At 41.5% G+C, this 24,191-nt stretch overlaps 2 protein-coding genes across 2 annotated transcripts; one reads left to right on the top strand and one right to left on the bottom strand.

Moving 5' to 3' along the window:
* Window positions 1-191: 191 nt before the first annotated feature.
* Window positions 192-8,545, bottom strand: mpi (mannose phosphate isomerase). Its single transcript, XM_053642322.1, has 8 exons — window positions 8,498-8,545; window positions 8,017-8,144; window positions 5,738-5,938; window positions 4,977-5,118; window positions 4,628-4,807; window positions 4,339-4,512; window positions 2,963-3,171; window positions 192-1,880 (listed from the first exon to the last, which is right to left on the bottom strand). The coding sequence occupies exons 1-8, from the start codon at window positions 8,511-8,513 to the stop codon at window positions 1,677-1,679; spliced, it is 1,254 nt and encodes a 417-aa protein (XP_053498297.1). The 5' UTR covers window positions 8,514-8,545; the 3' UTR covers window positions 192-1,676.
* Window positions 8,546-8,911: 366 nt separating this feature from the next.
* scamp2 (secretory carrier membrane protein 2) lies at window positions 8,912-22,358 on the top strand. Its single transcript, XM_053642519.1, has 9 exons — window positions 8,912-9,063; window positions 13,007-13,084; window positions 14,882-14,959; window positions 15,098-15,212; window positions 15,311-15,439; window positions 18,747-18,906; window positions 19,656-19,757; window positions 21,747-21,864; window positions 21,962-22,358. The coding sequence occupies exons 1-9, from the start codon at window positions 9,010-9,012 to the stop codon at window positions 22,106-22,108; spliced, it is 981 nt and encodes a 326-aa protein (XP_053498494.1). The 5' UTR covers window positions 8,912-9,009; the 3' UTR covers window positions 22,109-22,358.
* The last annotated feature ends 1,833 nt before the right edge of the window (window positions 22,359-24,191 follow it).

Here is a 24,191-nt window from a genome sequence, read left to right as displayed (position 1 = left end):
CTTTTAGCTGTACACACGTCAGTCGCACATGAATCGAAAAGGGCTTTGGCTGAATATGACGTCACACGAGGCGTCTAGACCTGAATGTGCGGCAAATCTGCTTGAATTTCGAAAAATCGCACGCTCCTCCGAATGTCGCGGAGTTTGCTTAATTTAGCGTTCATTTCTGCGACCGCGAAATCCTGGAGGGACAGAAACACATTTAGGTTTATTTAATTCGTTTACTCGCATTGCTCAGGTGTCACATGGCATAGCAGGTAACGCCTAACGGCACCTGTGTCCCCTGTCTTATCCTGATCTCAGGTTAATCTGGGTTTGCTGGTTTCCTCCCACTTCCCAAGATCATGCTGACAAACTGCTCCTAGGTGAGTAAAGGACTGTGAATGTGTGTGCATGGTGCCTCGCTATGAACTGACGTCACAGAAGTAATGAACTTGTGTCATACAAGGTAACTAAAATGGAGACACGATGAGTAGACAGAATTGTAGTTTATTAGGGTTTACGTAGAGTTTACACAACCTCATGCCACAGCAGATTCAAAAATGCTAATCCATGCCTTCACTGGAGGTAGCAAACCCTGAACTCTGATCAAGGATCTGGGACACAAACCGCTTCGGGCAACCTCGTGTAAAAGTGCATGGAGTTTACAGTAAACAGATATTAAGATACTTCATAAAATATCTTTCGTTATTCCAGTGAGTGCATTCTCGGGGGGGATGGGAAGGAGAAGGTTATATTGTGGGGGGGGGTGTTTACAGAGAACAGGTAACAACGTTCACAGTCATACAAACGAAAGTCATGTACAGTAAAAACACTTTTTATCAGCAACTTGATCACTGGTTTCCTCTTTCACAGTACATATTTGACAAAGCATCCTGTTAGAAAGGGTAAACCTACTAAAAAGTGTAAAAGCAGTTTGCTTTCTTTAAAAAAAAAAAAAACAACAACCCCAAATACACTAGATTTATCAGTAGTGGCTATTGTTGCACTTAAAAAGTCCCTGAATAGTGAGTTGTGTTTGACTTGAGAGTGACAAGACTGCTGTTTTGAGCATGTGCGTTCATGTCTTCTAGGTTAAAACCTTTCCTAGTGAAGAATTGATTTGACTTACCATAAGCATAACCTTCCTTATTTTTTAGACTGAATGCTAATTTTAAAAAGTCAACTATTTTATTAAACGTAAAACATGCATCTGCGCATTCAAATGATGAATCTAATGATGACGGGGCTATTTCTTCTAAAGCACATGCTTATTAATAGGGAGGAGAAAGAATTCCCCAAGAGAGATTTGTTTAACTGGATTTTCTTCAGGCAAACACGAAAGCAATCGTGATTTCTCATGCTCGGCCTTAAGTATGTTCGTAATATGTTCATGATGAGAAAATGGGCACTTCATAAATCCACTCGTCACCCTGTTATTAAAATAGCAATACCTCAATTCAACTGCTATACGGTTTAAATAACGGGACCACAAGCAAAAGACACCACATATATATTTTTGTGTGTGTGTGTGTGTGTGTGAGATGTCACTATACTGATTCTTATAACTTGGCATATTGCCAAAGTGTGCGTCTGAAGTTATATCCATAGTGGTTCTGTTCCCTTGTAGTTGCTGATGAATGAGCAATATTAAAACAAAGGTAGAAGGTTAAAACCATACATCCTGAACTTTTTGCCTAGAGAAGACAGCAGGCCCGGAACATCATCATCCCGGAAGATGATGTCACCTGCAGCGTGACGCTCTCGTTGGCGGAGATGAACAGCACGGAACCCCTGTGCAGCATGATGTCTGAGAGCGCGCTGGCCTCGCCCTGGATCACTAATAGGATGGACGCACAGTCCAAAGGGCTCATTGTGTACTGCTTCACCGATGGAGGGACCTGGAGATAAGAGCATAGCAAAAATATTCAACTGTACTGTAAAGGAATCACCAAAACAGTCAGTACGTTTACATGGACAACAATATTCCGATATTAACCCGATATAGACGATACTCTGATTAAGAAACTAGCATGTAAACAGCGATTATCGATGACCTTAATCCGATTAAAGCCATACTCTAAATAAACACAATTGAAATTAAGACGTGTGGAGTATTCCTGTTTTATTCGCATTACAGACATGTAAACACCTTAATCACAATTCCCACCTATCAGTCAGCTCTCTATCACGCAGCAGCTACTAACCAGACCACATGCTTCCTCTGAGCTGACTGCATCGTTTTAAACTGCTGCTCGTGCAGTGTCAGGGGGGCGGTGTAACACACTCGGTATCCGATATTTACCCACTTCCACATACACACGCCCATGATTGCGTAGTGTTCCTGTGATTGATCGGGGATAGAGAGTATGCCACCCTGACCAGCCCGTACAAGATTTCGCGGAGTTTTTTCGTGATTGTTTTGGCCAAAAATGGTTGATTTTGTTCCGAGTTTTTTCTTTCTTTTCGGTTGCAGTTTTTCAAAATTGTAGTTGCACAAGAGTTTTGCACGCTCTTTCACAGTGGTGTTTGTTGGTAAATGCGACCTTTTAGCTGTACTCAAATTTTGTGCTCTTGGACTCCTGGCCACGGATGGCAGTGGCATTGCCAGGATTCGAACTCGAGCTCTCCAGACGATATGACGAACGCTTTTCTGATGCGCTACACAGGAGCCCATTTTCCTCTTGCAATGTAAACCATGGCACGTAATGTTACAGCTTTAAAGTGTCATTCATTCATTTTCAAGGTCACAGTGCATCTGGAGCCTCGGAAACCCGAGCTCAGGATCGAACTAAAGCTGTGAGGCGACAAAAATACCCAGTGCACTGCCTGAAAGTGCAACAGAAGCCCTAATTCTGCTTTCCTCAGTTCCTCAGACACAGAAACACAATCCCACAGCTTGGAAGACCTGATGAAGAACTAATCAAGAACTACTCTCGAACTGTCTCGAGCCTATAGCTTGTGTGAACCCTGTGTAACTTACCTGTATCCTCATGACGGTGAAGTCCGGTACAGGAGGGTCGTACAGGTGAACGCAGGGGTCTGAAGGGTCCTGAACTGAGGGAAATTTTTTGGCACTGGCTGGAGCAGGACTGTAGTTTAACATTTCACACAACGTGTTCACATCGATGTACTTCGGGGTCAGTCCGGCACGCACAGTGTTATCCGAACAGGCCATGCATTCAACGCAATCTGGAAGATGAATTATGGTCAGTATTTTCGTTTCATTTCAGGTTTTCATTTAAAAAAAAAAAGAAACTGATGAACTCGATGAAACAATGACCAATCTATCTAGTCTATCTATCAGCCAAGTAGAAATGACTTGGAGATGATGCATGTTCTCAACGCCGTTCTCTATGAAATGTTTGCAAGGGCTCCCGTGATGCCTCAAACAGGAACGCTCCAAGGCGGGTGTATGGATGATCTTATAGATTTTAAATGCGTACGTTGCTTCCAGTGGGTTATAACTGATGTATTGTCAGGGTCAGTGGAAACTCCTGCGTCTGACTCGATGTGTCCAACGTACTTGACTTCAGCTTTGCGGATTTGACATTTCTCAATTGAAACCTTGAGGCGAACCTCTTCAAGCCTGTCGAGGACTTTCAAAAGGCGCTGCTTACACTTTGCATACACAGTAATATGGCATATACTGGAAATATCATACGTAATTATAACTAAACTTTACCTGGCCAAAAAAAAAAGTAAGTTGGAAACCTTATAATTTCAATATCATGTCGTATTCAGATCCTGTTCCGCTTGAAATGTACACTCAGTGGTCAGTTTAATAGGAATACCTGTACATCTGCTCACTTATGCATTTGTCCAATCAACCGATCATGTGACAGGTCAAGAGGATCAGGGGAGAATGACCAGACTGGTTCAAGCCACCAGGAAGGATATAGTAACTGAAATAATCACTCTTTAGATTAGAAAAAGAACAGGTGATTTTTTTCCCCAATCTTCAGCTGTCCAGTTTCGGTGAGTCTGCGTCCATTATAGCCTCAGATTCCTGTTCTTGGCTGACAGGAGTGGAACATGATGTGGTCTTCTGCTGTTGTAGCTCATCCACCTCAAGGTTCGATGTGTTGTGCGTGCCGAGATGCTTTTCTGCTCACCCCGCTTGTAAAGAGTGATTATATGAGTTACTATTGATTGGATAAATTGGGTTTTTTTTTTTTGATCAGTTGATTGGATAATTGCATAAATGAGCAGATGTACAGGTGTTCCTATTAATATGACCAATGAGTGTACATTTCAGGAGGAGCAGGATCTGAATACGACATGATATTGAAATGATAAGGTTCCAACTTAATTTTTGTTAAATTGTTGCAAATAAACAGATCAAAAGGAGAGAGTAACCTCCAGACAGGTAGGCATGAGGTTCATTAGCTCCCAGAAACATGGCCTGTCCTGGTTGAAGCACGATGCGGTTCAGGAAGTAGATGGAGAAACAGCCGATATCACCCGGGTACTGGGAGTGGAGCCGAAGCAGCAGCTCTCCGTTATTGCGTGATGTGTCTTTACCTGCTGCCTCTACGACAATAAGAGCATGAATTCATTTTTTTCCATTCAAATAACATACAGCCAGTGTACGTCTTGCACGGCACAAGGTAAAGTACAGCTAGAAAGTGACATTTCAAGATCTTACCTTCTTCCGAGACTCTTTTCACAAGCATGTTCAGCTGATCTACAAATACTTTCTTCTCACAGTTCATCATCCTGCTGAAGCACTTCTTCAGTGCCAGAGAGGCACGGGCAGGGTTATTCCTGCTGCTCTGCAGCTCATCCGCGGCCTCATTACCTACCAGAGCATGGAATTCTGGGACATCTGATAAAACAAATATATATATATATTTTTAAAAAGACAGATTTAGAAAAATGTACATGCAACAATGAGAACACTGACATACTTTACACACACTGGGCTGATCATATAGCACTGTAACAATGTACTGTGATGCAATATGGTGTGTAAAATCACTGTGTTCATCACTCACTTTTGAGAAAGGAAATGATTTCTTCCACCGGCCGAAAACCACAGAGGCCTTCGAACTCAGTCAGTGCAATCGCCATCTCGGGCTTATGATTGTTATCGGGGTAGTGCTCGGGGAATTGCGCATGTAGCTTAGCTGCTAGCTCCTGAGAAGTATTTAGTAACTGATTAGAAGCTGGGAATATGCTTTAAATAGAACGTATTGTACAGTGAAGTACAGTGTAGAGGTCGACCGATCGATCGGTTTTGCAGATAAATCAGCACATGATGACCGATCGCTGGAACTATCGGTTATGGGCAAAAATCCACACCGATAGTTTTCCCCGGTTGCGTCCGTTGCGTGAGCGGCCTCTAGAGGCGAAATAAAAACGATCGCTGATGAATTTTGTTGTGCTATTTGAAGTGTTTTTTATTCACTTTGTATGTCTCTATTTTTACTGGTTATTGTGGAGTATTACTTTTTGGTTCAGTTTGTATGTATATCTTTTATTTACGTTAATATTTATTTCATTTTAAACAGTACAGTACATTTTCACGGTACAGTCAGTGCTGTTTATTTTTGTAATAAAGTTCAGCAGTATTTTACTTTGAGCGTTATGTTTTCATTCAGTATCAATTTAAAAAAAAAAACTATCGGTCGATTAATCGGTTATCCGCAGGTAGGTACTGCCCGACTTAATTATCTGTAAAATCCATTATCGGTCCACCTCTAGTACAGTCTATGTATTATTCTACAGTACAGTATGTTAACCCTTCTATACTCACTCTGTTGGGATGAGCTTGGATGGACAGCGCAGTGTTGACGGACAGCACTTTAAACAAGAAGGGGAGCTGTCCGTGAAATGTGTCTTTGACCTTTGACCCCAAACACGCTGGGTAATCAGCGATCCACTGGCCCAGTGTCCTCTGTGATATTCGATTGTCTTTGATAAGAGCATCTCCCTTAGGGTGGGCACCCATCCAAAGCTAATAAACACACATACTGTATATTACAACATGCTCTAGAGACTAACTGCAGATTTATGAACAACTGTAGACTTTTTATTAGGTAATGATGGAACCCAGAGTCAGCCAAGATACAACTAACTAAACAGCCTGAGTGTCTAATTATTAAACCCCCCCCCCCCCACCCTTTAATGATTATGCCAAAAGAAATGAGCCTACTAAGACAAAAGCTTCTATAGATTTTTCCACATACACTACACCTTCACACAGGCCCTGCTTGACTTATGACATTTATATGTGTCTCACAGGAGGGGTTCCATTATTTTAAATAGACCCAGTAGTTTTGTTAGGATCCAGGCCAAGACGAGAATAGACATCCTAAAAAGACCAAGCCTATTTATGGATTTGTTCAGCTAAACGGTATGCGTCAGTTTCAATTCATTTGAAATGTATAGCACTTTTAACGATACACACCGTCATAAAGCAGCTTTATAAAAATCTGGATGTAGATTTAGATCCCAAATGAGCAAGCCAGATATGACAGTAGCAAGGAAAAATTCCCAGAGATGACACAAGGAAGAGGAGAATCCAGACTCAAAAGGATTCTCCTCTTCTATAAAATAACGACTCTTCGACAACTATGCAGTATACTGTGATTGCAGTCTACACTTTCCAGGTGAGATTATCCACTGAAGCAAGGTGTGGGCTGAATCTATTAACAAACCAGTGATTAAAATCCTCACTGATTAAAACCTCGACGTGGGATTCATTCGAACTATTAATACTGAGACTAATCGAGGACAGAACTTTTTTTCCTTTCCTTCTGACTGAAAATAAAACAAAGTACTTTTTTCTGCCATCAACCTAATAGACGCTGCCACTGTGGTAACCACGTCATGTCAGCTGCAAGAATCAAGTGAATCCTAACGTAAAATTAATCTGTATGACTAATCAAGCAGGATTACAGTTAATGTAAGTAGCCAAAAGTATGTGGACACCCGGCAATATGTGGTTTTTCCCCAAACGCTTGCCACAAAGTCGGAAGCACAACTGTATAGGATGTCTCAGTATGCTGTAACTCGAACTAAGAGGCCAAAACCTGTTCCAGAAGGGGTGGCACCACTGCTATAAAAGTGGTGCGGCAAATTTTTTATCTGAGCGAAGAGGTACATCTGTCATTTGTCTATAAACCCAATAACAGGGCACAACACACCTTTTAATGAACGTCAGCGTAGTTTGTTTCGACCTCACAACCATCAGTTCACATTTTATTCCTCAAGCAGCTCATAACAGCCAAAAATTCGTCCACAAAGTCAGATACCACTCATTCTAAAATATGTTTTAAAAATCGAAGAAATGTTCATGTTCTGCTGCGCTAAACATTTTTCCAGCAAGCCTTACTTACTTTATTTGAAGGATGTCATTTGAGGAATGTCCCTGTAATCGATTCAGAATACAGAATATGTGCATATGTCACTTAAAATATTGAAACGTTAGAGATACTGACTCAACACACGTTTATTAAGCAGTAGTGAGCACCAAAGTGCGATTAACCCTTTATCGCTCATAGAACCCCCTACCCCCCCCCCCGGTTTTTCAACCGATTCAGACCTGTCTGTTATTGCCTGAAGTGCTGGGTCACCGCCCCAGTAGTTTGAAAAGTGCCGGGTAAAATGCCAGCTCGCCCCTGTTGCTCTGGCGCCCCTGTGTTCCAGCATGACAACACTCCTGTGCACAAAGCGAGGCCCAAGAAGAAATGGTTCACCGAGGTTGGAGTGGAAGAACTCGAGTGAGACCTCAACCCCACCAAACACCTTTGGGACGAACTGGAACGCCGACTGCACTCCAGACCTCCTCAATTAACATCACTAACACAAATCCCCACAGCCACACTCCAAAACGTAGTGGAAAGCCTTCCCAGAAGAGTGGAGGTTATTATAACAGCAGATACGATGTTCAACTAGCACATGTGGGTGTGACGGTCAGGTGTCCACATACTTTTGACCATATAGTGTGTATCAGATGAATCAAAAGCAAGGTGACCTAATGATCAGGAAAGCCTGGATCAGTGATCAGCTCTAACAAGAACACATGCTTACCTCGGCATATGGTCTGTCATCCTGTATGACAGCTTGAGGATCTCCACCTAGGACCAGCTTAGCCACCTCACTGTCCAGCCCCACCTTCCCCCAGGCATAGTTTTGGACAAGGCATGACAGCGGAAACACTACAGACACACAAAAAGGTTCAGATTTTACGTTTCCCTGTCTACCTCACACTGTCATGTGCTCTGAGATCTAAAATAAGCATTTAATTGTCTGTCATGGTCCAGCAGCAGGGCTTTCTCAGGTCCTACTGCGGCTACTGGCAAATCCACACTGACAGTCAGCTGCACTGCGCTATGGAGCCCAAGTGCACAATAAACACACAGTCACTAACACACACTAACACACACACACACACACACACACACACACACACACACAGAGACACGCTCATCCTGACCGCTTTCATTTAATGTAACTGATGTAAAAAAAGAAAGAAAATGAAAGCCGAATGAAAACAGTGGAGGAAACCCACCTCTCACTTCCTCCATCTCTGCAACGGTGGCTCTAGCGCTGGTGTGACGTCACACGACGGCTACCAAACCGGAAATCCATCATGTTTTACACAACTAATAATGTTATGATATAAAATTCTCACCAAAAAGACTTTAAAATAATTTAACCACTTCCCGTGTTTATATGTTTTGTCGTTTTTAACTCTAATCACGTTTATATTAGACGTTAACATTGTGAATAATATATACTCTATACTATACTGGGGGGGGGGCGAATAATTTTATTATTTAATTATTTTTAATTAATTTCTGAATATTCAAATCTCCACAGAGTGATGTAAAAATTATTTATATATATATTTTTTAAATATATAGATTTTTTTTAACGTGTAACGCGTGACGCGTAGGTCAGCCTGATGCGCATGCGCGCTGTGTATCAACTGCGGAAGTGCGTAGAGCCGTTCCAACGTTTGCAACTGCTACACGACGGATCTGTTTATTATATTTCAGTTCCGGATAAACCTCCGTCAGGATGTCAGGTTTCGAGAATAACTTTGACTACCCAGTAGACGTCAACCCTTTTCAGGTAAGACGGTAAGGTTTGTAGGGATTAAACGGTAAGGTTTGTAGGGATAAAACGGTGTATGTAAATCTCCTTACACACCGAGTTTGAGTGATATTCTACAGGAAGCCAATGATGTGGGATAGGCACAGATTCGGGTGGGATGCATCATGTGATTGACATGTCCGTGAGCCAATCAGCGCTCGGCTTTACTTCGAGGCGGATTGGTAATGTTGGAGGAAGTGCTTCGGGTAATTCTTTGTCATGTTACAAAGATTACAGCGGTGTTGGCATGAAAACGTATTTATTATTGTGGTATTTTGCACACCCCATGTATACCTGCTCGTTTATTTTTATTCCATTAACTTCTTAATTGAGTTTAGACTGGCTGGTTTTGTTTAATGGTGTAGGCCTTCAAGCCTGCTGCGCCAACAGAATGAAACATAAGACACACCACATCTGACTGGCATGAAGTCGATATTTATTCAGATAAACAGTGTACTATATTTAGCATATATTACACCAAATATACCAATAAAATATACACCATACTTTAAATCTTAATAGCATTTGATGAGTGACTTAGTTATACAACCAAATGTAAAGTGTTGATCTAGGTGTCAGGTATGATGCACACACCTTTTAACATTTTTGATATTTATTAAAATAAATATCACACTTTACAGTTGGGTTTGTGACTGTAAGTCATCCTCTTCAAATCTTATTAAGCTTTAAATTATGGTATATTTTGTGTACGAGTCCATTCTGTAGTGAAATACGTGGCAATATTTGCATATGATTTGCTATTTTATGAAATATGATAAGTCTAAAAGGTGTGCATTATAGCTGACACCTACATGAACAGTTGGTTAAGTGACTGTAAATCATTCTCTTCAAAAGCTATTGAAGATAGAAACATGTATAAGAATGTCGTATTTAAATTGAGACGTTTCCTTAATTTGCGAAGATCGAATATACGTCAAGCCAAATTTATGCCAGTCCACATCTACATAACAACCCCAGTGTCATGAGGGCAGAGCCTTCATTTGAAACTCGGTGTGTTTCTCTACTGTATGGTATTCATGTGTATGATTTTGCTTCACAGAAATACAGGAAAGTAGTGTACCGCCGTCTGTAGAGGCGTAAAATCTACAAGTCTTATAATAATTGTTTAGCAGAAGTGTTCCCGTTCAGTTCTTTTACGTGGGTTGATGTTAAGCAGTGTATCTAATATCCACATATAATTAAAAGAATATAATATTAAGTGAAACTGTTCATTTAGGTGCACAATTTGGGCTTTTCCTCTTTTTGTATCCCTTCAAGGTGAGGTGCAGTGTTTAATAAAGGCAAGAAATTCTGTCAGAAATCCCTTATGTTATGATTATCCGTTTGTCTCTGAGAAAAAAATAGATCGATCATGTTTCCGAACATCCAAATTTATGGCACATTTTAGCTCACATATTGGAACAGGACAATGGAGCAGGTGGCTTTCTCTCCCCCTCCTAAAACTTTGCTTTGGGAAGTGAACGTTCCTCTTGTTGTCTTTGTGACGTGACTGCTCTTAATGTTTGCTTACAGGGCGTGAGCGATTTTTCTAAAATAGAGTGAATGGGTTCAGTGGACTAGCCAGTTATTTAATTAGGCAATTCAGTAAAAAAAATTCTTCAATGGCTGAGAGGAACTGCTGGTTAGGTTAGTCTATAGCCTAGAGCACGGTCTGAGGTCTAGCTGACTGAACAGAGCTGTCTCGGTCAGGTACAAGGTGCTGTCTTTTGAATATATTCGTGTAAAATGATTAGCAGAACTATTTAACTTGGGGAGGGGAAAAAAAATCTCGTCCCTCGTGTGGTTGTGTAACGTCTACTCCAGTAAAACTTTGTGAGAATTCTACCAGGTGTGATCCGAGATGACTCGATCTTCTGGATGTGTTCGATGGCGTGAGGTTAATTTGTAGTTCTGAACTCTGGAAATCGAAAGCTTGAACGCTCTTTAAATATTTGCTTCAGTTTATGCTGTGTCATGTCCGGTGGATATAAAAAGTCGACACACCCCTGTTAAAATGGCAGGTTTTTGTGATTGTGAAAAGTGAAGGGGGGGGGTGGCAGCAATCAAACATTTTAAAGGAAAAATAACCTTACAATAAACAGGTCGCATAAGTTTGCACACCCTTTTATAATTGAGGACGTGGCTGTGTTCAGAATGAACCAATCACATTCAATCTCATGTTCAAAAGTAATTGTTATACATCTGTCATCAATGAAATTATTCAGATTAACCCCAAATAAAGATCAGCTGTTTCTGTAGGATTTTCTGTACGTCTTCTCGGTTTCATCTGACTGCTGAAGCCGCACAGAGCTGACAATGCATGTACAGGGTCTCACTGTCGAAAGGACTGAATCAGGAGAGTGGTATAAAAGTATTTACAAAACATTAGTTATACCATGGAACACTGTGAAGGCCATCATCAACAAGTGGAGAAAATGGAGCAGCACAGTGATATCACCAAGGACAGGACGTCCGTCCAAAATTGACAAAAGGACAAGACAAAAACTTACCAGGGAGGCTGACAGGAGACCTACATCAAAATTAAAGGAGCTGCAGGAATGTCTGACAAGTACTGATTACTCTGTGCATATGACAAGAATCTCTTGTATTCTTCACATGTCTGGGCTATGGGGAAGGGTGACTAGACCAAAGCCTTTTCTCACAAAAATCATCCAAGCTCAAGTGAATCACCCCAAACTGTGTGGCAAAATGTGTTGTAGTCTGATGAGACCAATTCCAAAAGGTAATAGAATAATTCCATAATTGCAAAAGGCTTGTTTTGTGCAAAAAAAAACCCCACATCACTAAAAGAACACCATACCCACGGTGAAGCATGGTGGTGGCAGCATCATGCTTTAGGGCTGCTTTACTTCATCCAGAACTGGGGCTTTTATCAAGGTGGAGGAAATCATGAATAGCTACAAATACCAGCTGATTTTAGTGCAAATCTTTCAGGTATCTGCTAGTAAACTGAAGATGAAAAGGAATTTCACCTTTCAGCATGAAAATGATCCAAAGCATACACCCAAATCAACAAAGGAACAGTTTAACCAAAAGAAGGCCAATGTTTATGAATGCCCCAGCCCGAGCCCAGACCTGAATCCAACTACAAATCAGTGGGGTGACCTGAAGATCATTCAGTCTAGAATGTTTTTGCACCAAAGAGTGGACAAAAGATAAGCCACGTTGATAGACTCTTACCCAAAAAGACTGAGTATTGTAATAAAATCAAAAGGTGCTTCAACAAAGTCTTTGTTTACGGGTGTGCACACTTATGCAACTAGGTTATTGTAAGTTTATTTTTCTTTACTTATAAATGTTTCTGATTTGTTTTTCACGTTATTTATTTACTTTGCAATTTCACATTGAAGGTAGGAAAAGATCTGACATGGTTTATCTTGGCTTCATTCCTTTACGTCACAAAACCCTGCCATTTTAACAGGGTGGTGTGGAATCTTTTAAATCCATTGTACATTGCATTGTAAAAATTCCTTCCCCCCCCCTTTTTCTTTTCTTTTTTTTTTTTTGCTTTGTAAGGTGGTGGTGTAATTTGGGCTTTAAAAACATGTGACTTGCCACTGAAGGATCTAAACAACGACCTTTTGCACATGGGTTATGAAAACATGTATATACTACAATAGATTACATCCTGTGGTTTTTGCAGAGTCATGTGCACCTCGTTTTGCTATGAATGATGATGCTACACGTTCGGTATTTTGCCTTTTATCTCCAGCCATCAATAATACATTGCTCCAGCTGATTCAGTATTAAATATTTAGATGATGAATGACTAAGCGATTCTAATGATAGGTGATTATAAGTGATTTATGCATACTTGTCCTACACAGTTTGTGAGCTGCACATATCTAAGAGCTGAATCACAGAATCCTAATAAACCGTGACATGTGGCGTTCTCTTTCAGGATCCATCTGTCACACAGGTGACTCATCCTGGAGTGGATCATGTGCAGCAATACCAGCCTTTCCCTGGCAACGACTCTGTAAGTATTCATAACAGAATAAGAAATATCTCAAATGAAGGGATGTCGGGAAAGTAAAGAAAGTCCAACGGGAGGTTGTGATTATCTTTCGTGCATGAGAGCGGGTGAAGATATGAAGCTCAAGGTTGAAAATCTGACCTGGTGATTAGCGTGGGAGTGTACTGGGAAAAGTGGGTTGCTTGTGTGGCATGCTGCGCATTCGTTCTTCAGTCAAATCCTTCTAGATTAGTCCTAGTCAGGGTTGCTGTGTTTTGAGTGACTGATTTGTTAATATTTTGAGGAAATACAGGGTGTCCCAAAAGTCTCTATACACAGGGGACTATGTTTGCTAGTACCACGTCGGTTGTGCCTTCGTCAGTGGATGTCCGTGGACGTCCACTTCCTGTTTGGGGGAATTAGGGAATTTATCCCTAATAAATTCATATATTTAAAATCTATATCCTGAGACAATGTCTGTTGTTAAACTATACAAATACAATTGAATTGAATTGTTTGGTCAACAACACTTCCAGTCTTTTTGAATTTGTTAATAAGTTTGGCAACAGAGTCGTGTGTGTGTGTGTGTGTGTGTGTGGGGGGGGGGGGGGGGGTGTGATGTGTTTGCCATGTTTCCTGTTAAAGTTTATCGCAACCTTGTGACAGTTTCCTGATCCAGCCATGAGAATGTTCTCAATACGTTCTTCTTTTGTCAGTGGCGTTCTTAAAGGCCATCTAATATATATATATATACATATGAATAAAATATACACACACTACCGGTCAAAAGTTTTGGGACGCTCGACTGAAATGTTTCTCATGATGTTAAAAAGCTTTTGATCTGAAGGTGTGTGATTAAATGTTTGAAATCGGTGTTGTAGACAAAAATATAATCGTGCCGACACATTCATTTCTTTCATTAGAAAACTAACATTTTATTTACAAAAAATCTTTTTTTAAACCGACGACTCGGAGCGAAATATTCCGACAAGCAGCCGATAAGAGTCCAGTGTCGTTGTGAACTTCTTTAATACTGTTTAAAAAGCATCTCAGGCGAAATTCCTCAAGAAATCGGTCGAGAAAATGCCAAGAATACATCTCTGGAAATTCTAGACAAAAAGGGCGTCTACTTTAAATATGCTAAAATCTTCAATTATTTTGATTTATTTTGGATTTATTTTTTTTTATCACAACATAATTCCCATAGTTCCATTTGTGTTACTCCAGAGTTTTGATGACTTTATTATTATTCTAATATGTGTGGAAAATAAAAATAAAAAACGAGTGTGTCTAAACCGGTTGTGTATATATAAAATATAAACTAAATATGAAAAATTTTGGAAGGCATTTTGCTGAAAAGTGTTACTTTCCTGAACGTATGGAGCTTTTTTGGACACCCTGTAGAACCAATTAAGTTCTTTAGGAAATATTGTATGCAGATACAAACCAATTGAGTAACTGAAGGAGGAGGTGAGAATGTCCCACACACAGTCCCACACACCTTTAGCATTTACCCCTTCTTCCTGTTTATACACTTTGCAGAAAATGTCTTCTAGGAAATAGAAGGGTTGCAGCCTTGTCTTTTTTTCTGTGTCAGGTCTATTTGTGCCATCTCTAGATTGGTATCTATAGAAAACAACCGATACACATATGATGACACAAGAGATTGACTAAGATGGGTTGAATAAAATAAAATGACAAACAAATAAACCAGCGGGTGGCTCTTTAGGGATCGTCTGTTAAACCTTTGCATGCGTTCTCTGGTCATTGGAGTTAAGTTTGACCTTTAACTCTCGTGTGTGTTTTGTTAATTGTGTGTAGGAAGGCACCACTATCCCAGCCTCTACCGTCCCGTCCCAGCCTGCTGTGCTGCAGCCCTCTTTGGAGCCCAGCCCTCAGGTCAGCATCACACAAGAGCGTGTGAAATAGCAGTATAATGAAATGGCTACAGTGCAGCTATTTGTGGACCCTTCCACGATGTGATGCACAGTACACATTAGCTGAACGTACGTATAAACCCCTGTGCTGCTCCCACAGGCAGCCGCAGCCACAGGCCAGGCCAATCTGCTGAGACAGCAGGAGGAGCTGGAGAGGAAAGCAGCCGAGCTCGAGCGCAGAGAACAGGAGCTACAGACCAGAGAGCGAGTTACAGGTACTGTGCGCAGCCTCTATAATGGACATGCATCAAAGTAATATAAATGTATGTAGGTATTTTAGGTGGGGTGCATACGTTCCACTTCCTCTCCACAGGCAAAGAGAACAACTGGCCCCCCTTGCCCAAAGTGTTTCCCATAAAGCCATGCTTCTACCAGGACTTCTCAGAGGAAATTCCAGAGCAACACAGACGTCTCTGCAAAATGATGTATTACCTGTGGATGCGTATGTATTTACAAAATCTCATTTAAAAAAAGAAAAGGTCATTTTAATTGTCATATCTTTAAAGCGAAAAATTCAAATCTGCTCAGTTTTCCCTGTTCGGTTTACATTGGCGTTGTGACGCTAACGTTGCCAATGGGGGGGGTTGCAGTATGGTGGGGGATTGCAGTATGATGGGGGAGGGGTTTGCAGTATGATGGGGGCGATTGCAGTATGGTGGAGGGGATTGCAGTATGGAGTGGGGGAGTGCAGAATGGTGGGGGGGAATGCAGTATGCTGGTGGGGGGGGATGCAGTATGGTGGGGGGATTGCAGTATGGACTGGGGGATTGCAGTATGCTGGGGGGGGGGAATGCAGTATGGTGGGGGGAATTGCAGTATGCTGGGGGGGGGGAATGCAGTATGGTGGGGGGGATTGCAGTATGCTGGGGGGGGGGATTGCAGTATGCTGGGGGGGAATGCAGTATGCTGGGGGGGGGAATGCAGTATGGGGGGGGTTGCAGTATGGTGGGGGATTGCAGTATGATGGGGGCGATTGCAGTATGGTGGAGGGGATTGCAGTATGGTGGAGGGGATTGCAGTATGGAGTGGGGGAGTGCAGAATGGTGGGGGGATTGCAGAATGGTGGGGGGGATTGCAGTATGGTGGAGGGGAGTGCAGTATGGTGGAGGGGATTGCAGTATGGAGTGGGGGAGTGCAGAATGGTGGGGGGGATTGCAGAATGGTGGGGGGGATTGCAGAATGGTGGGGGGGATTGCAGTATGGTGGGGGGGATTGCAGTATGGTGGGGGGGAGTGCAGTATGGTGGAGGGGATTGCAGTATGGAGTGGGGGAGTGCAGTATGGTGGGGGGGAATGCAGTATGGTGGGGGGGAATGCAGTATGGTGGGGGGGATTGCAGTATGCTGGTGGGGGGGGGATGCAGTATGGAGTGGGGGATTGCAGTATGGAGTGGGGGATTGCAGTATGGAGTGGGGGATTGCAGTATGCTGGTGGGTGGGAATGCAGTATGGTGGGGGGGAATGCAGTATGGTGGGGGGGATTGCAGTATGCTGGTGGGGGGGAATGCAGTATGGTGGGGGGGATTGCAGTATGCTGGGGGGGGAATGAAGTATGGTGGGGGGATTGCAGTATAGTGGAGGGGAGTGCAGTATGGTGGAGGGGATTGCAGTATGGAGTGGGGGAGTGCAGTATGGTGGGGGGGAATGCAGTATGGTGGGGGGGATTGCAGTATGCTGGTGGGGGGGGGTGCAGTATGGTGGGGGGATTGCAGTATGGTGGGGGGATTGCAGTATGGAGTGGGGGATTGCAGTATGGAGTGGGGGATTGCAGTATGCTGGTGGGTGGGAATGCAGTATGGTGGGGGGGAATGCAGTATGGCGGGGGGGATTGCAGTATGCTGGTGGGGGGGAATGCAGTATGGTGGGGGGGATTGCAGTATGCTGGTGGGGGGGAATGCAGTATGGTGGGGGGGATTGCAGTATGCTGGGGGGGGCGAATGAAGTATGGTGGGGGGATTGCAGTATGGAGTGGGGGAGTGCAGAATGGTGGGGGGATTGCAGTATGGTGGGGGGGGGGTTGCAGTATCAGAATGAGTGGTGAAACAAACATGGACCAAAGTTTAACTTGTGTTCAGCTGTGAATGTCTGAGGGGAGCGTATTGTGAGTGACTACGTTTACATGGACAGCAGTAATCTAATTATTGACCTTAATCTGAGTAAGATAATAATGTGATTAAGGTGTTTACATGAGTCGCTTTTAGAATACTCCTGTCATGTTCCCGTTTTACATGTTTTAGAACATAGTTAGATTAACAGCCCGCGTCATTACGTCACCGCGCCACGCCGTCCGACGTCCCTCCAGAATTTCACGTATCAACATACAGTTCGTCTTCGTTATGGAACCGTATACAGTTTTGGGTGTTTTTATTTATTTATTTTTTTTTACGAACGCTTCAAGTGCGGTTAATTATTTGTCATGCTGTACGTGCTAATAGACAACTGCTTGAAGCGGTGGGTGTGTCCCAAATCGCGTAGTTACCGTCTATATAGTAGCCGAGATACATGTATTTTTCCCCACTACAGGCCTATGGTAGGAAAGTATGCGATTTGTGACACAGCCGAACTCTCTTGTTCGCCGTAAAATGTAAAACTGCTGTGTGTGATCGTGTCCTGTCGTAAAATGCAGTGAAAACTCCCACACGACGTTCATAATGTGATTAAGGTGTTTACATGTCACTACTACACGTCCATAATGCGACTAAAACAGGAGTGCTCCACCTGTCTTAATTAGATTATTGCTTACTTCGATTATGACCTTAATTAGATTAAGGTAAGTAAAAATTGCTGTTTACATGGTAGTTTCTTAATTAGAGTATGGTCTTAATCGGATTAAGAGTGGATTATTGTTGTCCATGTAAACGCAGCTAGTGTGGAAGAAAAAGAACCAAGAAAGAGGTCAATAGTAACGCCCAGGTGATACACTACTGATGAGGGGTTGATAATGATCGATCAGTGTGCTCTTGATTTAGGGCCAATAATTATTTCACATTCTTCGTTGCTTTAGAAAACTTGCCATTCAGTCATATAGTTTTATATCTGGGTTACATGACGTAAGAGCAGGTGGTGGTATGCTTGTGGTAGATCTAGGCTTACATAAATCTGAGTATCATTATACCAAATAAGAGTGAACACTGAGATTGTGAATGCTGTGTGATGTGACTCGGAGACACTGGGTAAGTAATGGAAAGGACAGGGCCAAGAACTGATCCTGAGCTGCAGAAGCATTGGCTGGTTTTTGATTCCTGATTGTGACAGATTGGTGTCTGTTGAACAAGAGCTTAAGTCTGTAGCCTCAATAGATATGGCAAACGCATATGCTGTGATTCACAGTATTGAAGGCGGCACCTCAGAGAGATGAGATCACTGAAACGTGTTCGCGTGAGTGTGTCCTGGGTGCTGTGAAGTGTTTGAAAGCCAGAGTGAAATATTTCAAAAAAGTATTATTGTTCAGCAAGGTTTGTAACTGTGACGCAACTACATTTTCACCAATAGAAAGGTAACTCTCGAAAGGTAGAGTAAAATTAGGTTGATAGTTTTCCAGTAAGGCAGGGTTAAGATTCCTAAGAATGGGTGTGGCAGCTGCTGTGATAAAAGCAACAGGGATATCTAACCCGAATCAAGTGACCGAGATGTCAGACGACTTGCTGGTCACACCCAAACTATTGTATACTTCTGTATTCTGCTCTTATTTCATACCCAAGTACTGTTGTCTTTTGTCCCTTCTTTCCTTCTTTATCTCCTACTTTCTCAGTGTATTGTGTGACACTGTTTTTAAACGTACTGGCGTGTCTGGCGTACTTCACGGTTAAAGCCGATTACGGAGTGGATTTTGGCCTCTCCATTCTGTGGTTCATCCTCTTCACCCCCTGCTCTTTCCTCTGCTGGTTCCGGCCCGTCTACAAGGCTTTCAAGTGAGGATCTCCACAGTTTTACGCAGCCATATTAAACTGGGAACTGCATTAGAAATATTAGAGGTCGACCGATTAGTGGATTTTACAGATACCGATAACTAACTAAGCCGGTAACCGATTAATCGACCGATTTAGGTTTTTAAAATCGATACTGAAGGAAAAGTAAAATACTGCTGAACTTTACTACAAAAATAAACAGTACCGACTGTAGCATGATGATGTGCTGTACTTTTTAAAAACGAAATAAATGTTAATATATATAAAAGTAAATAATAGATCTACAATCAAACTGAACCAAAAAGTAAGACTCCAAATAGCAAATAAAAATAGAGACATCCAAAATTAATTAAAAAAAAAAACACTTCAGATATCACAACAAAATTTGTCAGCGATGGTTTTCATTTAGCCTGTAGAGGCCGCTCTCGTACTGTATAATAATGACAGCGGACCCTTCTCAACGGACACAACCGGGAAAAACTATCGGTGTGGATTTTTCCGATAACCGAATAGTTCCAGCGATCGGTTACCGGTGCTTATTAATCTGCAAAACCGATCGATCAGTCGACCTCAAATTAGTGTTGATGTTAGTTTTCATTTTGGATTATGGTGGCAGTTTATTGATTATAACATAGTTGTGTCAGGAGATCTGTACCTCATAATATAAAAATGTTTTGAGATGGAAGCGTCCCGTGTTGTGTAGGATTTTGCCGTTGAATTTTCTAACTGATGTTTTGTTTTTTCTCTTTCAGGTCCGACAGCTCCTTCAGTTTCTTTTCCTTCTTCTTTATCTTCTTTTCCCAAGTTGTGGTGATGATTATTCAGTCTGTCGGTATACCCCGATGGGGCAACAGGTGAGTGCGCAAACTCCTATAATCTGTCAGTTTTATTATTATTATTTAAAAAAAATCCTTTTCTGGGATGTTGTAGTGAGAATATGTGCATTGGAGAGGCGTGAGGAAGTGCATCTCTTGAACAAACATGAAACTTGTTAAATATTTGCACAACTTTAGTGTTTCTTTGAATCAGTACCTAAAGAACCCTTCTTTTTAATAAAATAAATAAATAAACCCAATAACTGAAAGAAACACTAAACTTTCCTTGTAAAGCTCTCCTTGATTCAGTTGAACAGCTGAACGTTTTGTTCACAGCCAATACGGAGATGATTAATTGAAACCTCGTTAAACGTTGCTGGGATCACTTTGCTCACCTATACGTCTTCTTTATTGGTCAGAAGGTGTGGATTAATTCTCTATAACGGCTCAGACAGTAAGTTCTGCCGCAAGGCAAATCGCAAGTTTATTTTAACGCACTCGTTCGAATACGTTTCTGTAGTCACAACTTACGCAGGGACGTGTATGACATGTAAACTGATTTAAAAAAAACGTGTAATTGTTGATCTGGTGAAGTTTTCTGGACAGAGACGTTTATTTGACATTTATGGAAAAAGTCTCAGGTGTCTGCTTTTTTTTATTATTATTATTATTTTTTTTTAAATAGTCCGAGGTAAAGCTGTAACCTTCCAACATGTGAGGAGTCTTCAGGACAGATAGGCTGTATTGATTTGTCATAATAACTACAAGATAGATAACAAAAGAGGCTAGTAAGGGAATGACTGTTTATAGCTGCTATAATGTAAGGAATAACAGGAACTAAATGTTCTATAACACTGAATGTAACTATAAAGTGATAAAAAAAAAAGTATGAGCCGTTCTTTATTTAAATGTTTTTTGGGGGGGAGGGGAATCGTTCGCAAATTGCTGTAGTATAAGAGGAATAAAATACACTACGTATATGAACCTCCTGTTCCAGCTTTATTCCCACTTTTGCTGTTATAATAAGCTCCACTCTTCTGGGAAGGCTTTCCACTAGATTTTGGAGCGTGGCTGTGTGGATTTGTGTTCATTCAGCTACAAGAGCATTAATAATTTCGGAGGTCTGGGGTGCAGTCGGTGTTCAGTGGGGTTGAGGTCAGGGATCTGTGCAGGATACTCGAGTTCTTGCACATAAAACTTGGCAAACCGTGTCTTCACGGAGCTCGCTTTGTGAACAGCGGTATACAAACACATCCTCTACAACTGTGTGCTTCCAACTTGTAGAAAATGTGTGCGATGGTCAGGTGTGCACATACTTCAGGATGTGCTGTTATTGGAAAGTAACTTCAGGGGTAACGGTATCTCTGCTCACACCTGAAATGTCTGTGAGAAGACATTAGCATGTGAATATTGCAGCCTTTTGAAATCTCGCGCTAGAGTCCAGTATAGAAATAAACAAACAGGATATCGGTTTCTGCGTATTTGGTGGAAGCTGTCGATGCTGTGACACGAAATGCTTTGTATTTCCGTCAAAGTGAGGAACACCAGCTGCTGAATTCATTAGTTCAGTGAAGTTCAGGTTCTTGTGGTGTTCTGTAGTACATTCAGCAGCATTGAGATTACATATACATGTAAAAAAAAAAAATAATAATAATAATCATTTTTTAAATGAAGGCAACATTTGATAAAGGGGTGTGCTTACTTCCTCAGAGAAGCTTATGATTATTTTTTTTAACCCAAGAGCTCTTTTTTCTGGCCTCTCACTTGTGGAACAGGAGTCTTTGTGCTGATCTCTAAGGCTTCTGCTCTGTCTATGCTGAAGGCTCCATCTCCTTGCATTAACACCTATCGGGCCTTTCTGCGCTTTCCTCCTCTGTATCTGAAGTAGGTCTCTCCCTGCATCTGTGCGCTCTGTCGCCTCATTTTCTCTCTCCTGCTTCATTTATCTTCATCATGCTAGTCATCTTTTTGACCTGGCCGGTTTACTAAAGGATTTCCGTCGTTACACTCCCGCTGTTGTGTTTACAGCGGTTGGATTTCGGCTCTCACGGAGATCAGCGGCCACCTGGCGGTGAGCGCAGTAATGATGGTGGTCGCAGTGTTCTTCACCGTGTGCGCCGTGCTGTCGGTCATCCTTCTTAAAATGGTACGTGGTGTTTTATTTATTTATTTATTTTTATTTTTTAAATATCACTTGATTTATCCTAGTGTCACTCCTGAGCCGTCACTGCGACTGTTTTCAGGTTCACTCTCATTACCGCCACACCGGTGCGAGCTTCCAGAAAGCGCAGCAGGAGTTTTCTCAGGGCGTGCTCACCAATCGCACGTTCCAGACGGCAGCGGCGAGCGCGGCCACGTCAGCAGCCCAGAGTTCCCTCCAGAGGAACTAAAACTCGGCAGAGAACAGCCCGAATCCCCTCAGAGCCACAGCGCCGAAGCGCACGCCTGTGCAGGCTGTGTCGCTCCCCCGTAACGCTTTGGCCTTCAGACTGCAGTCAACACTTTGGGAGTTCACATATAGAGTATGTGAAGCTGAGGGGGTGGAGTTGCAGCACTCAGTAACATGTCTGTATGTTTGTATGTATGCTTTCAGTTTGAATGGGTATTGTGATATATATATATATATATATATGTATATATATATATATATATATATATATATATATATATGTTGTTTGTTTTGTTTTTTTTTTGCCGAAAACTAAATTAATAATTAGTCATGTTGGTGAAGGGACAACAGAATGAACAATGAACAGACTTTTCTCCTAAGTGATGTCCGCTTATCTGGGATCGTTTGCTTTCATTTGGCTAATAAGTTGTTGTGCTTGGAGCTTTAATTAGTAATGCCTCCGAACAGTGGACTTGTTGTGCCTTGCAATTTCAGCCTTTATTGTATTCATTCATTTCTTACATTCTGTCCAAGTGCCATTCATTCTTGGGGACAAACAAAAAAAACAAACAAACAAAAAAATTTAAGGGGAACTGTTGCATTCGTTCAAGAGTCAAATGTACAAATGAATGAATTATTCTAAAACAGCACTGGAATTGTAAAGTTCGACCGTATTTCACGTAGCGAGTCGGTCAGATGTTCGAGTCAAAATATAAGACGGCTAATTTTTGTATACCGCATGATGAAGGATAAATATCCGAACGCTGGTGTCTGATCTCTGCCTTGCCTGTAAATATATGAAAAGATTGAAATATTATCTAATGTTGATTTAATAGTGTCCTTTTTGAGTTTGATTACGCTTCTCAGAAGAAAAAGAAAAATCTTAGCATGTTTGAATTTTCTAAGCAGAAAATGTTTAGTTTTTTTTTTTTTTTGCACCTTAAGGAATGGATTCATAAATAAAATGAACAGTAACAGGTTTTGTGAAATTTATAAAGTTGTGTATTTTGTCTGATTTATTCCCAGATCTAGTGATTAAGCAAATAATAAAATTAATTATTATTTTTTTTTAAAATGCATCTTCTTTAACAAATTAAAGTATTGGGTTGTTCGAACAAGCACACACACACACACTGATAAAGCAACACAAATTGCACAGGTTAAGACGAATTACAAAAATGTATTTATTTTTTTTTTTTGGAACAACATCTTTTCCACTGGACTGTCACATCATTGTACAACAGCAAAAATAAGCAGTATGAGCTCATAGTACAAGGACAAATCAAACGACGGGGTTCATAAAACTGTCTCCGTTATTACAGAAAATAGCTTCATTTTTACATGACATCAGTGTTTCCTTTTTAAACTCCATAGAAAATGTGCAAATGAAGTTCTGATGGTTCCAGCGAACGTTTGGAGAGTTCAACCAATCCGTCCGAAAACATTCGCTAACACGCTTACAAACACTTTATTCATGAGCAGGGTTTCCGACCGTCACGTTAACATTCATTTGGATGAAACGATGGAAATGGAGCTGGCGCTCTAGAGTTCATATGCTCTGGCGGTAGGTTAGGAGGCGTGATGGGAACAGAAAGTCGGTGGGGACTTTGTATATCATAATTTACAAATCAACGTACTTACCTTTTATTTAAAAAAAAACAAACACGATATAAAAGGTGTCTTTCGGAAATGTAGAAAGCTGAAAATTGGTGCATTTCTTAAAAAGTCAGGTCAGAAAAAAAAAAACACATCTTATTGACGTCTTCATTCAGTTTGCGGTGCTTCCAGCTCGCACAGATGAAGCATGAGCAGACGAGGTGTTCAAGGTGACGCTCAAGGTCCAAATGCGTCATGTCTCCATCCACCGTGTAAACTCCAGCACTGTAGACTTGATGCAATCGCTCAAAACAAGAGTTTTTTGTTTTTGTTTGTTTTTTAATTAGCAAAAATAGCCTTTACATCCTACTGTACACATCAGTATGGGAGCATGTAGACTCCTGTAATATAATTTATGATGCATATTTAGAGTTTCATGCTACAAGTTTCCCTTGGAGAGAACGCACGGCCTCGTCTCTCTCTCTCTC

Source organism: Ictalurus furcatus, chromosome 14 (genome assembly GCF_023375685.1).
Source record: "Ictalurus furcatus strain D&B chromosome 14, Billie_1.0, whole genome shotgun sequence".
Lineage (NCBI taxonomy): Eukaryota > Metazoa > Chordata > Actinopteri > Siluriformes > Ictaluridae > Ictalurus > Ictalurus furcatus.
This window is presented reverse-complemented; position numbering and strand designations above follow the sequence as displayed.

Bases quoted from the DNA above. Each gene is read 5' to 3' on its own strand.
- mpi (XM_053642322.1), bottom strand. The intron at 4,808-4,976 runs GTGAGTGATGAA...TTGTTTTATCAG, and splicing joins AATCATTTCCTTTCTCAAAA to ATGTCCCAGAATTCCATGCT. The intron at 1,881-2,962 runs GTAAGTTACACA...TCTTATCTCCAG, and splicing joins TCACCGTCATGAGGATACAG to GTCCCTCCATCGGTGAAGCA.
- scamp2 (XM_053642519.1), top strand. From the start codon at position 9,010: ATGTCAGGTTTCGAGAATAACTTTGACTACCCAGTAGACGTCAACCCT. The intron at 18,907-19,655 runs GTGAGGATCTCC...TTTCTCTTTCAG, and splicing joins CCCGTCTACAAGGCTTTCAA to GTCCGACAGCTCCTTCAGTT. The intron at 19,758-21,746 runs GTGAGTGCGCAA...TTGTGTTTACAG, and splicing joins ATACCCCGATGGGGCAACAG to CGGTTGGATTTCGGCTCTCA.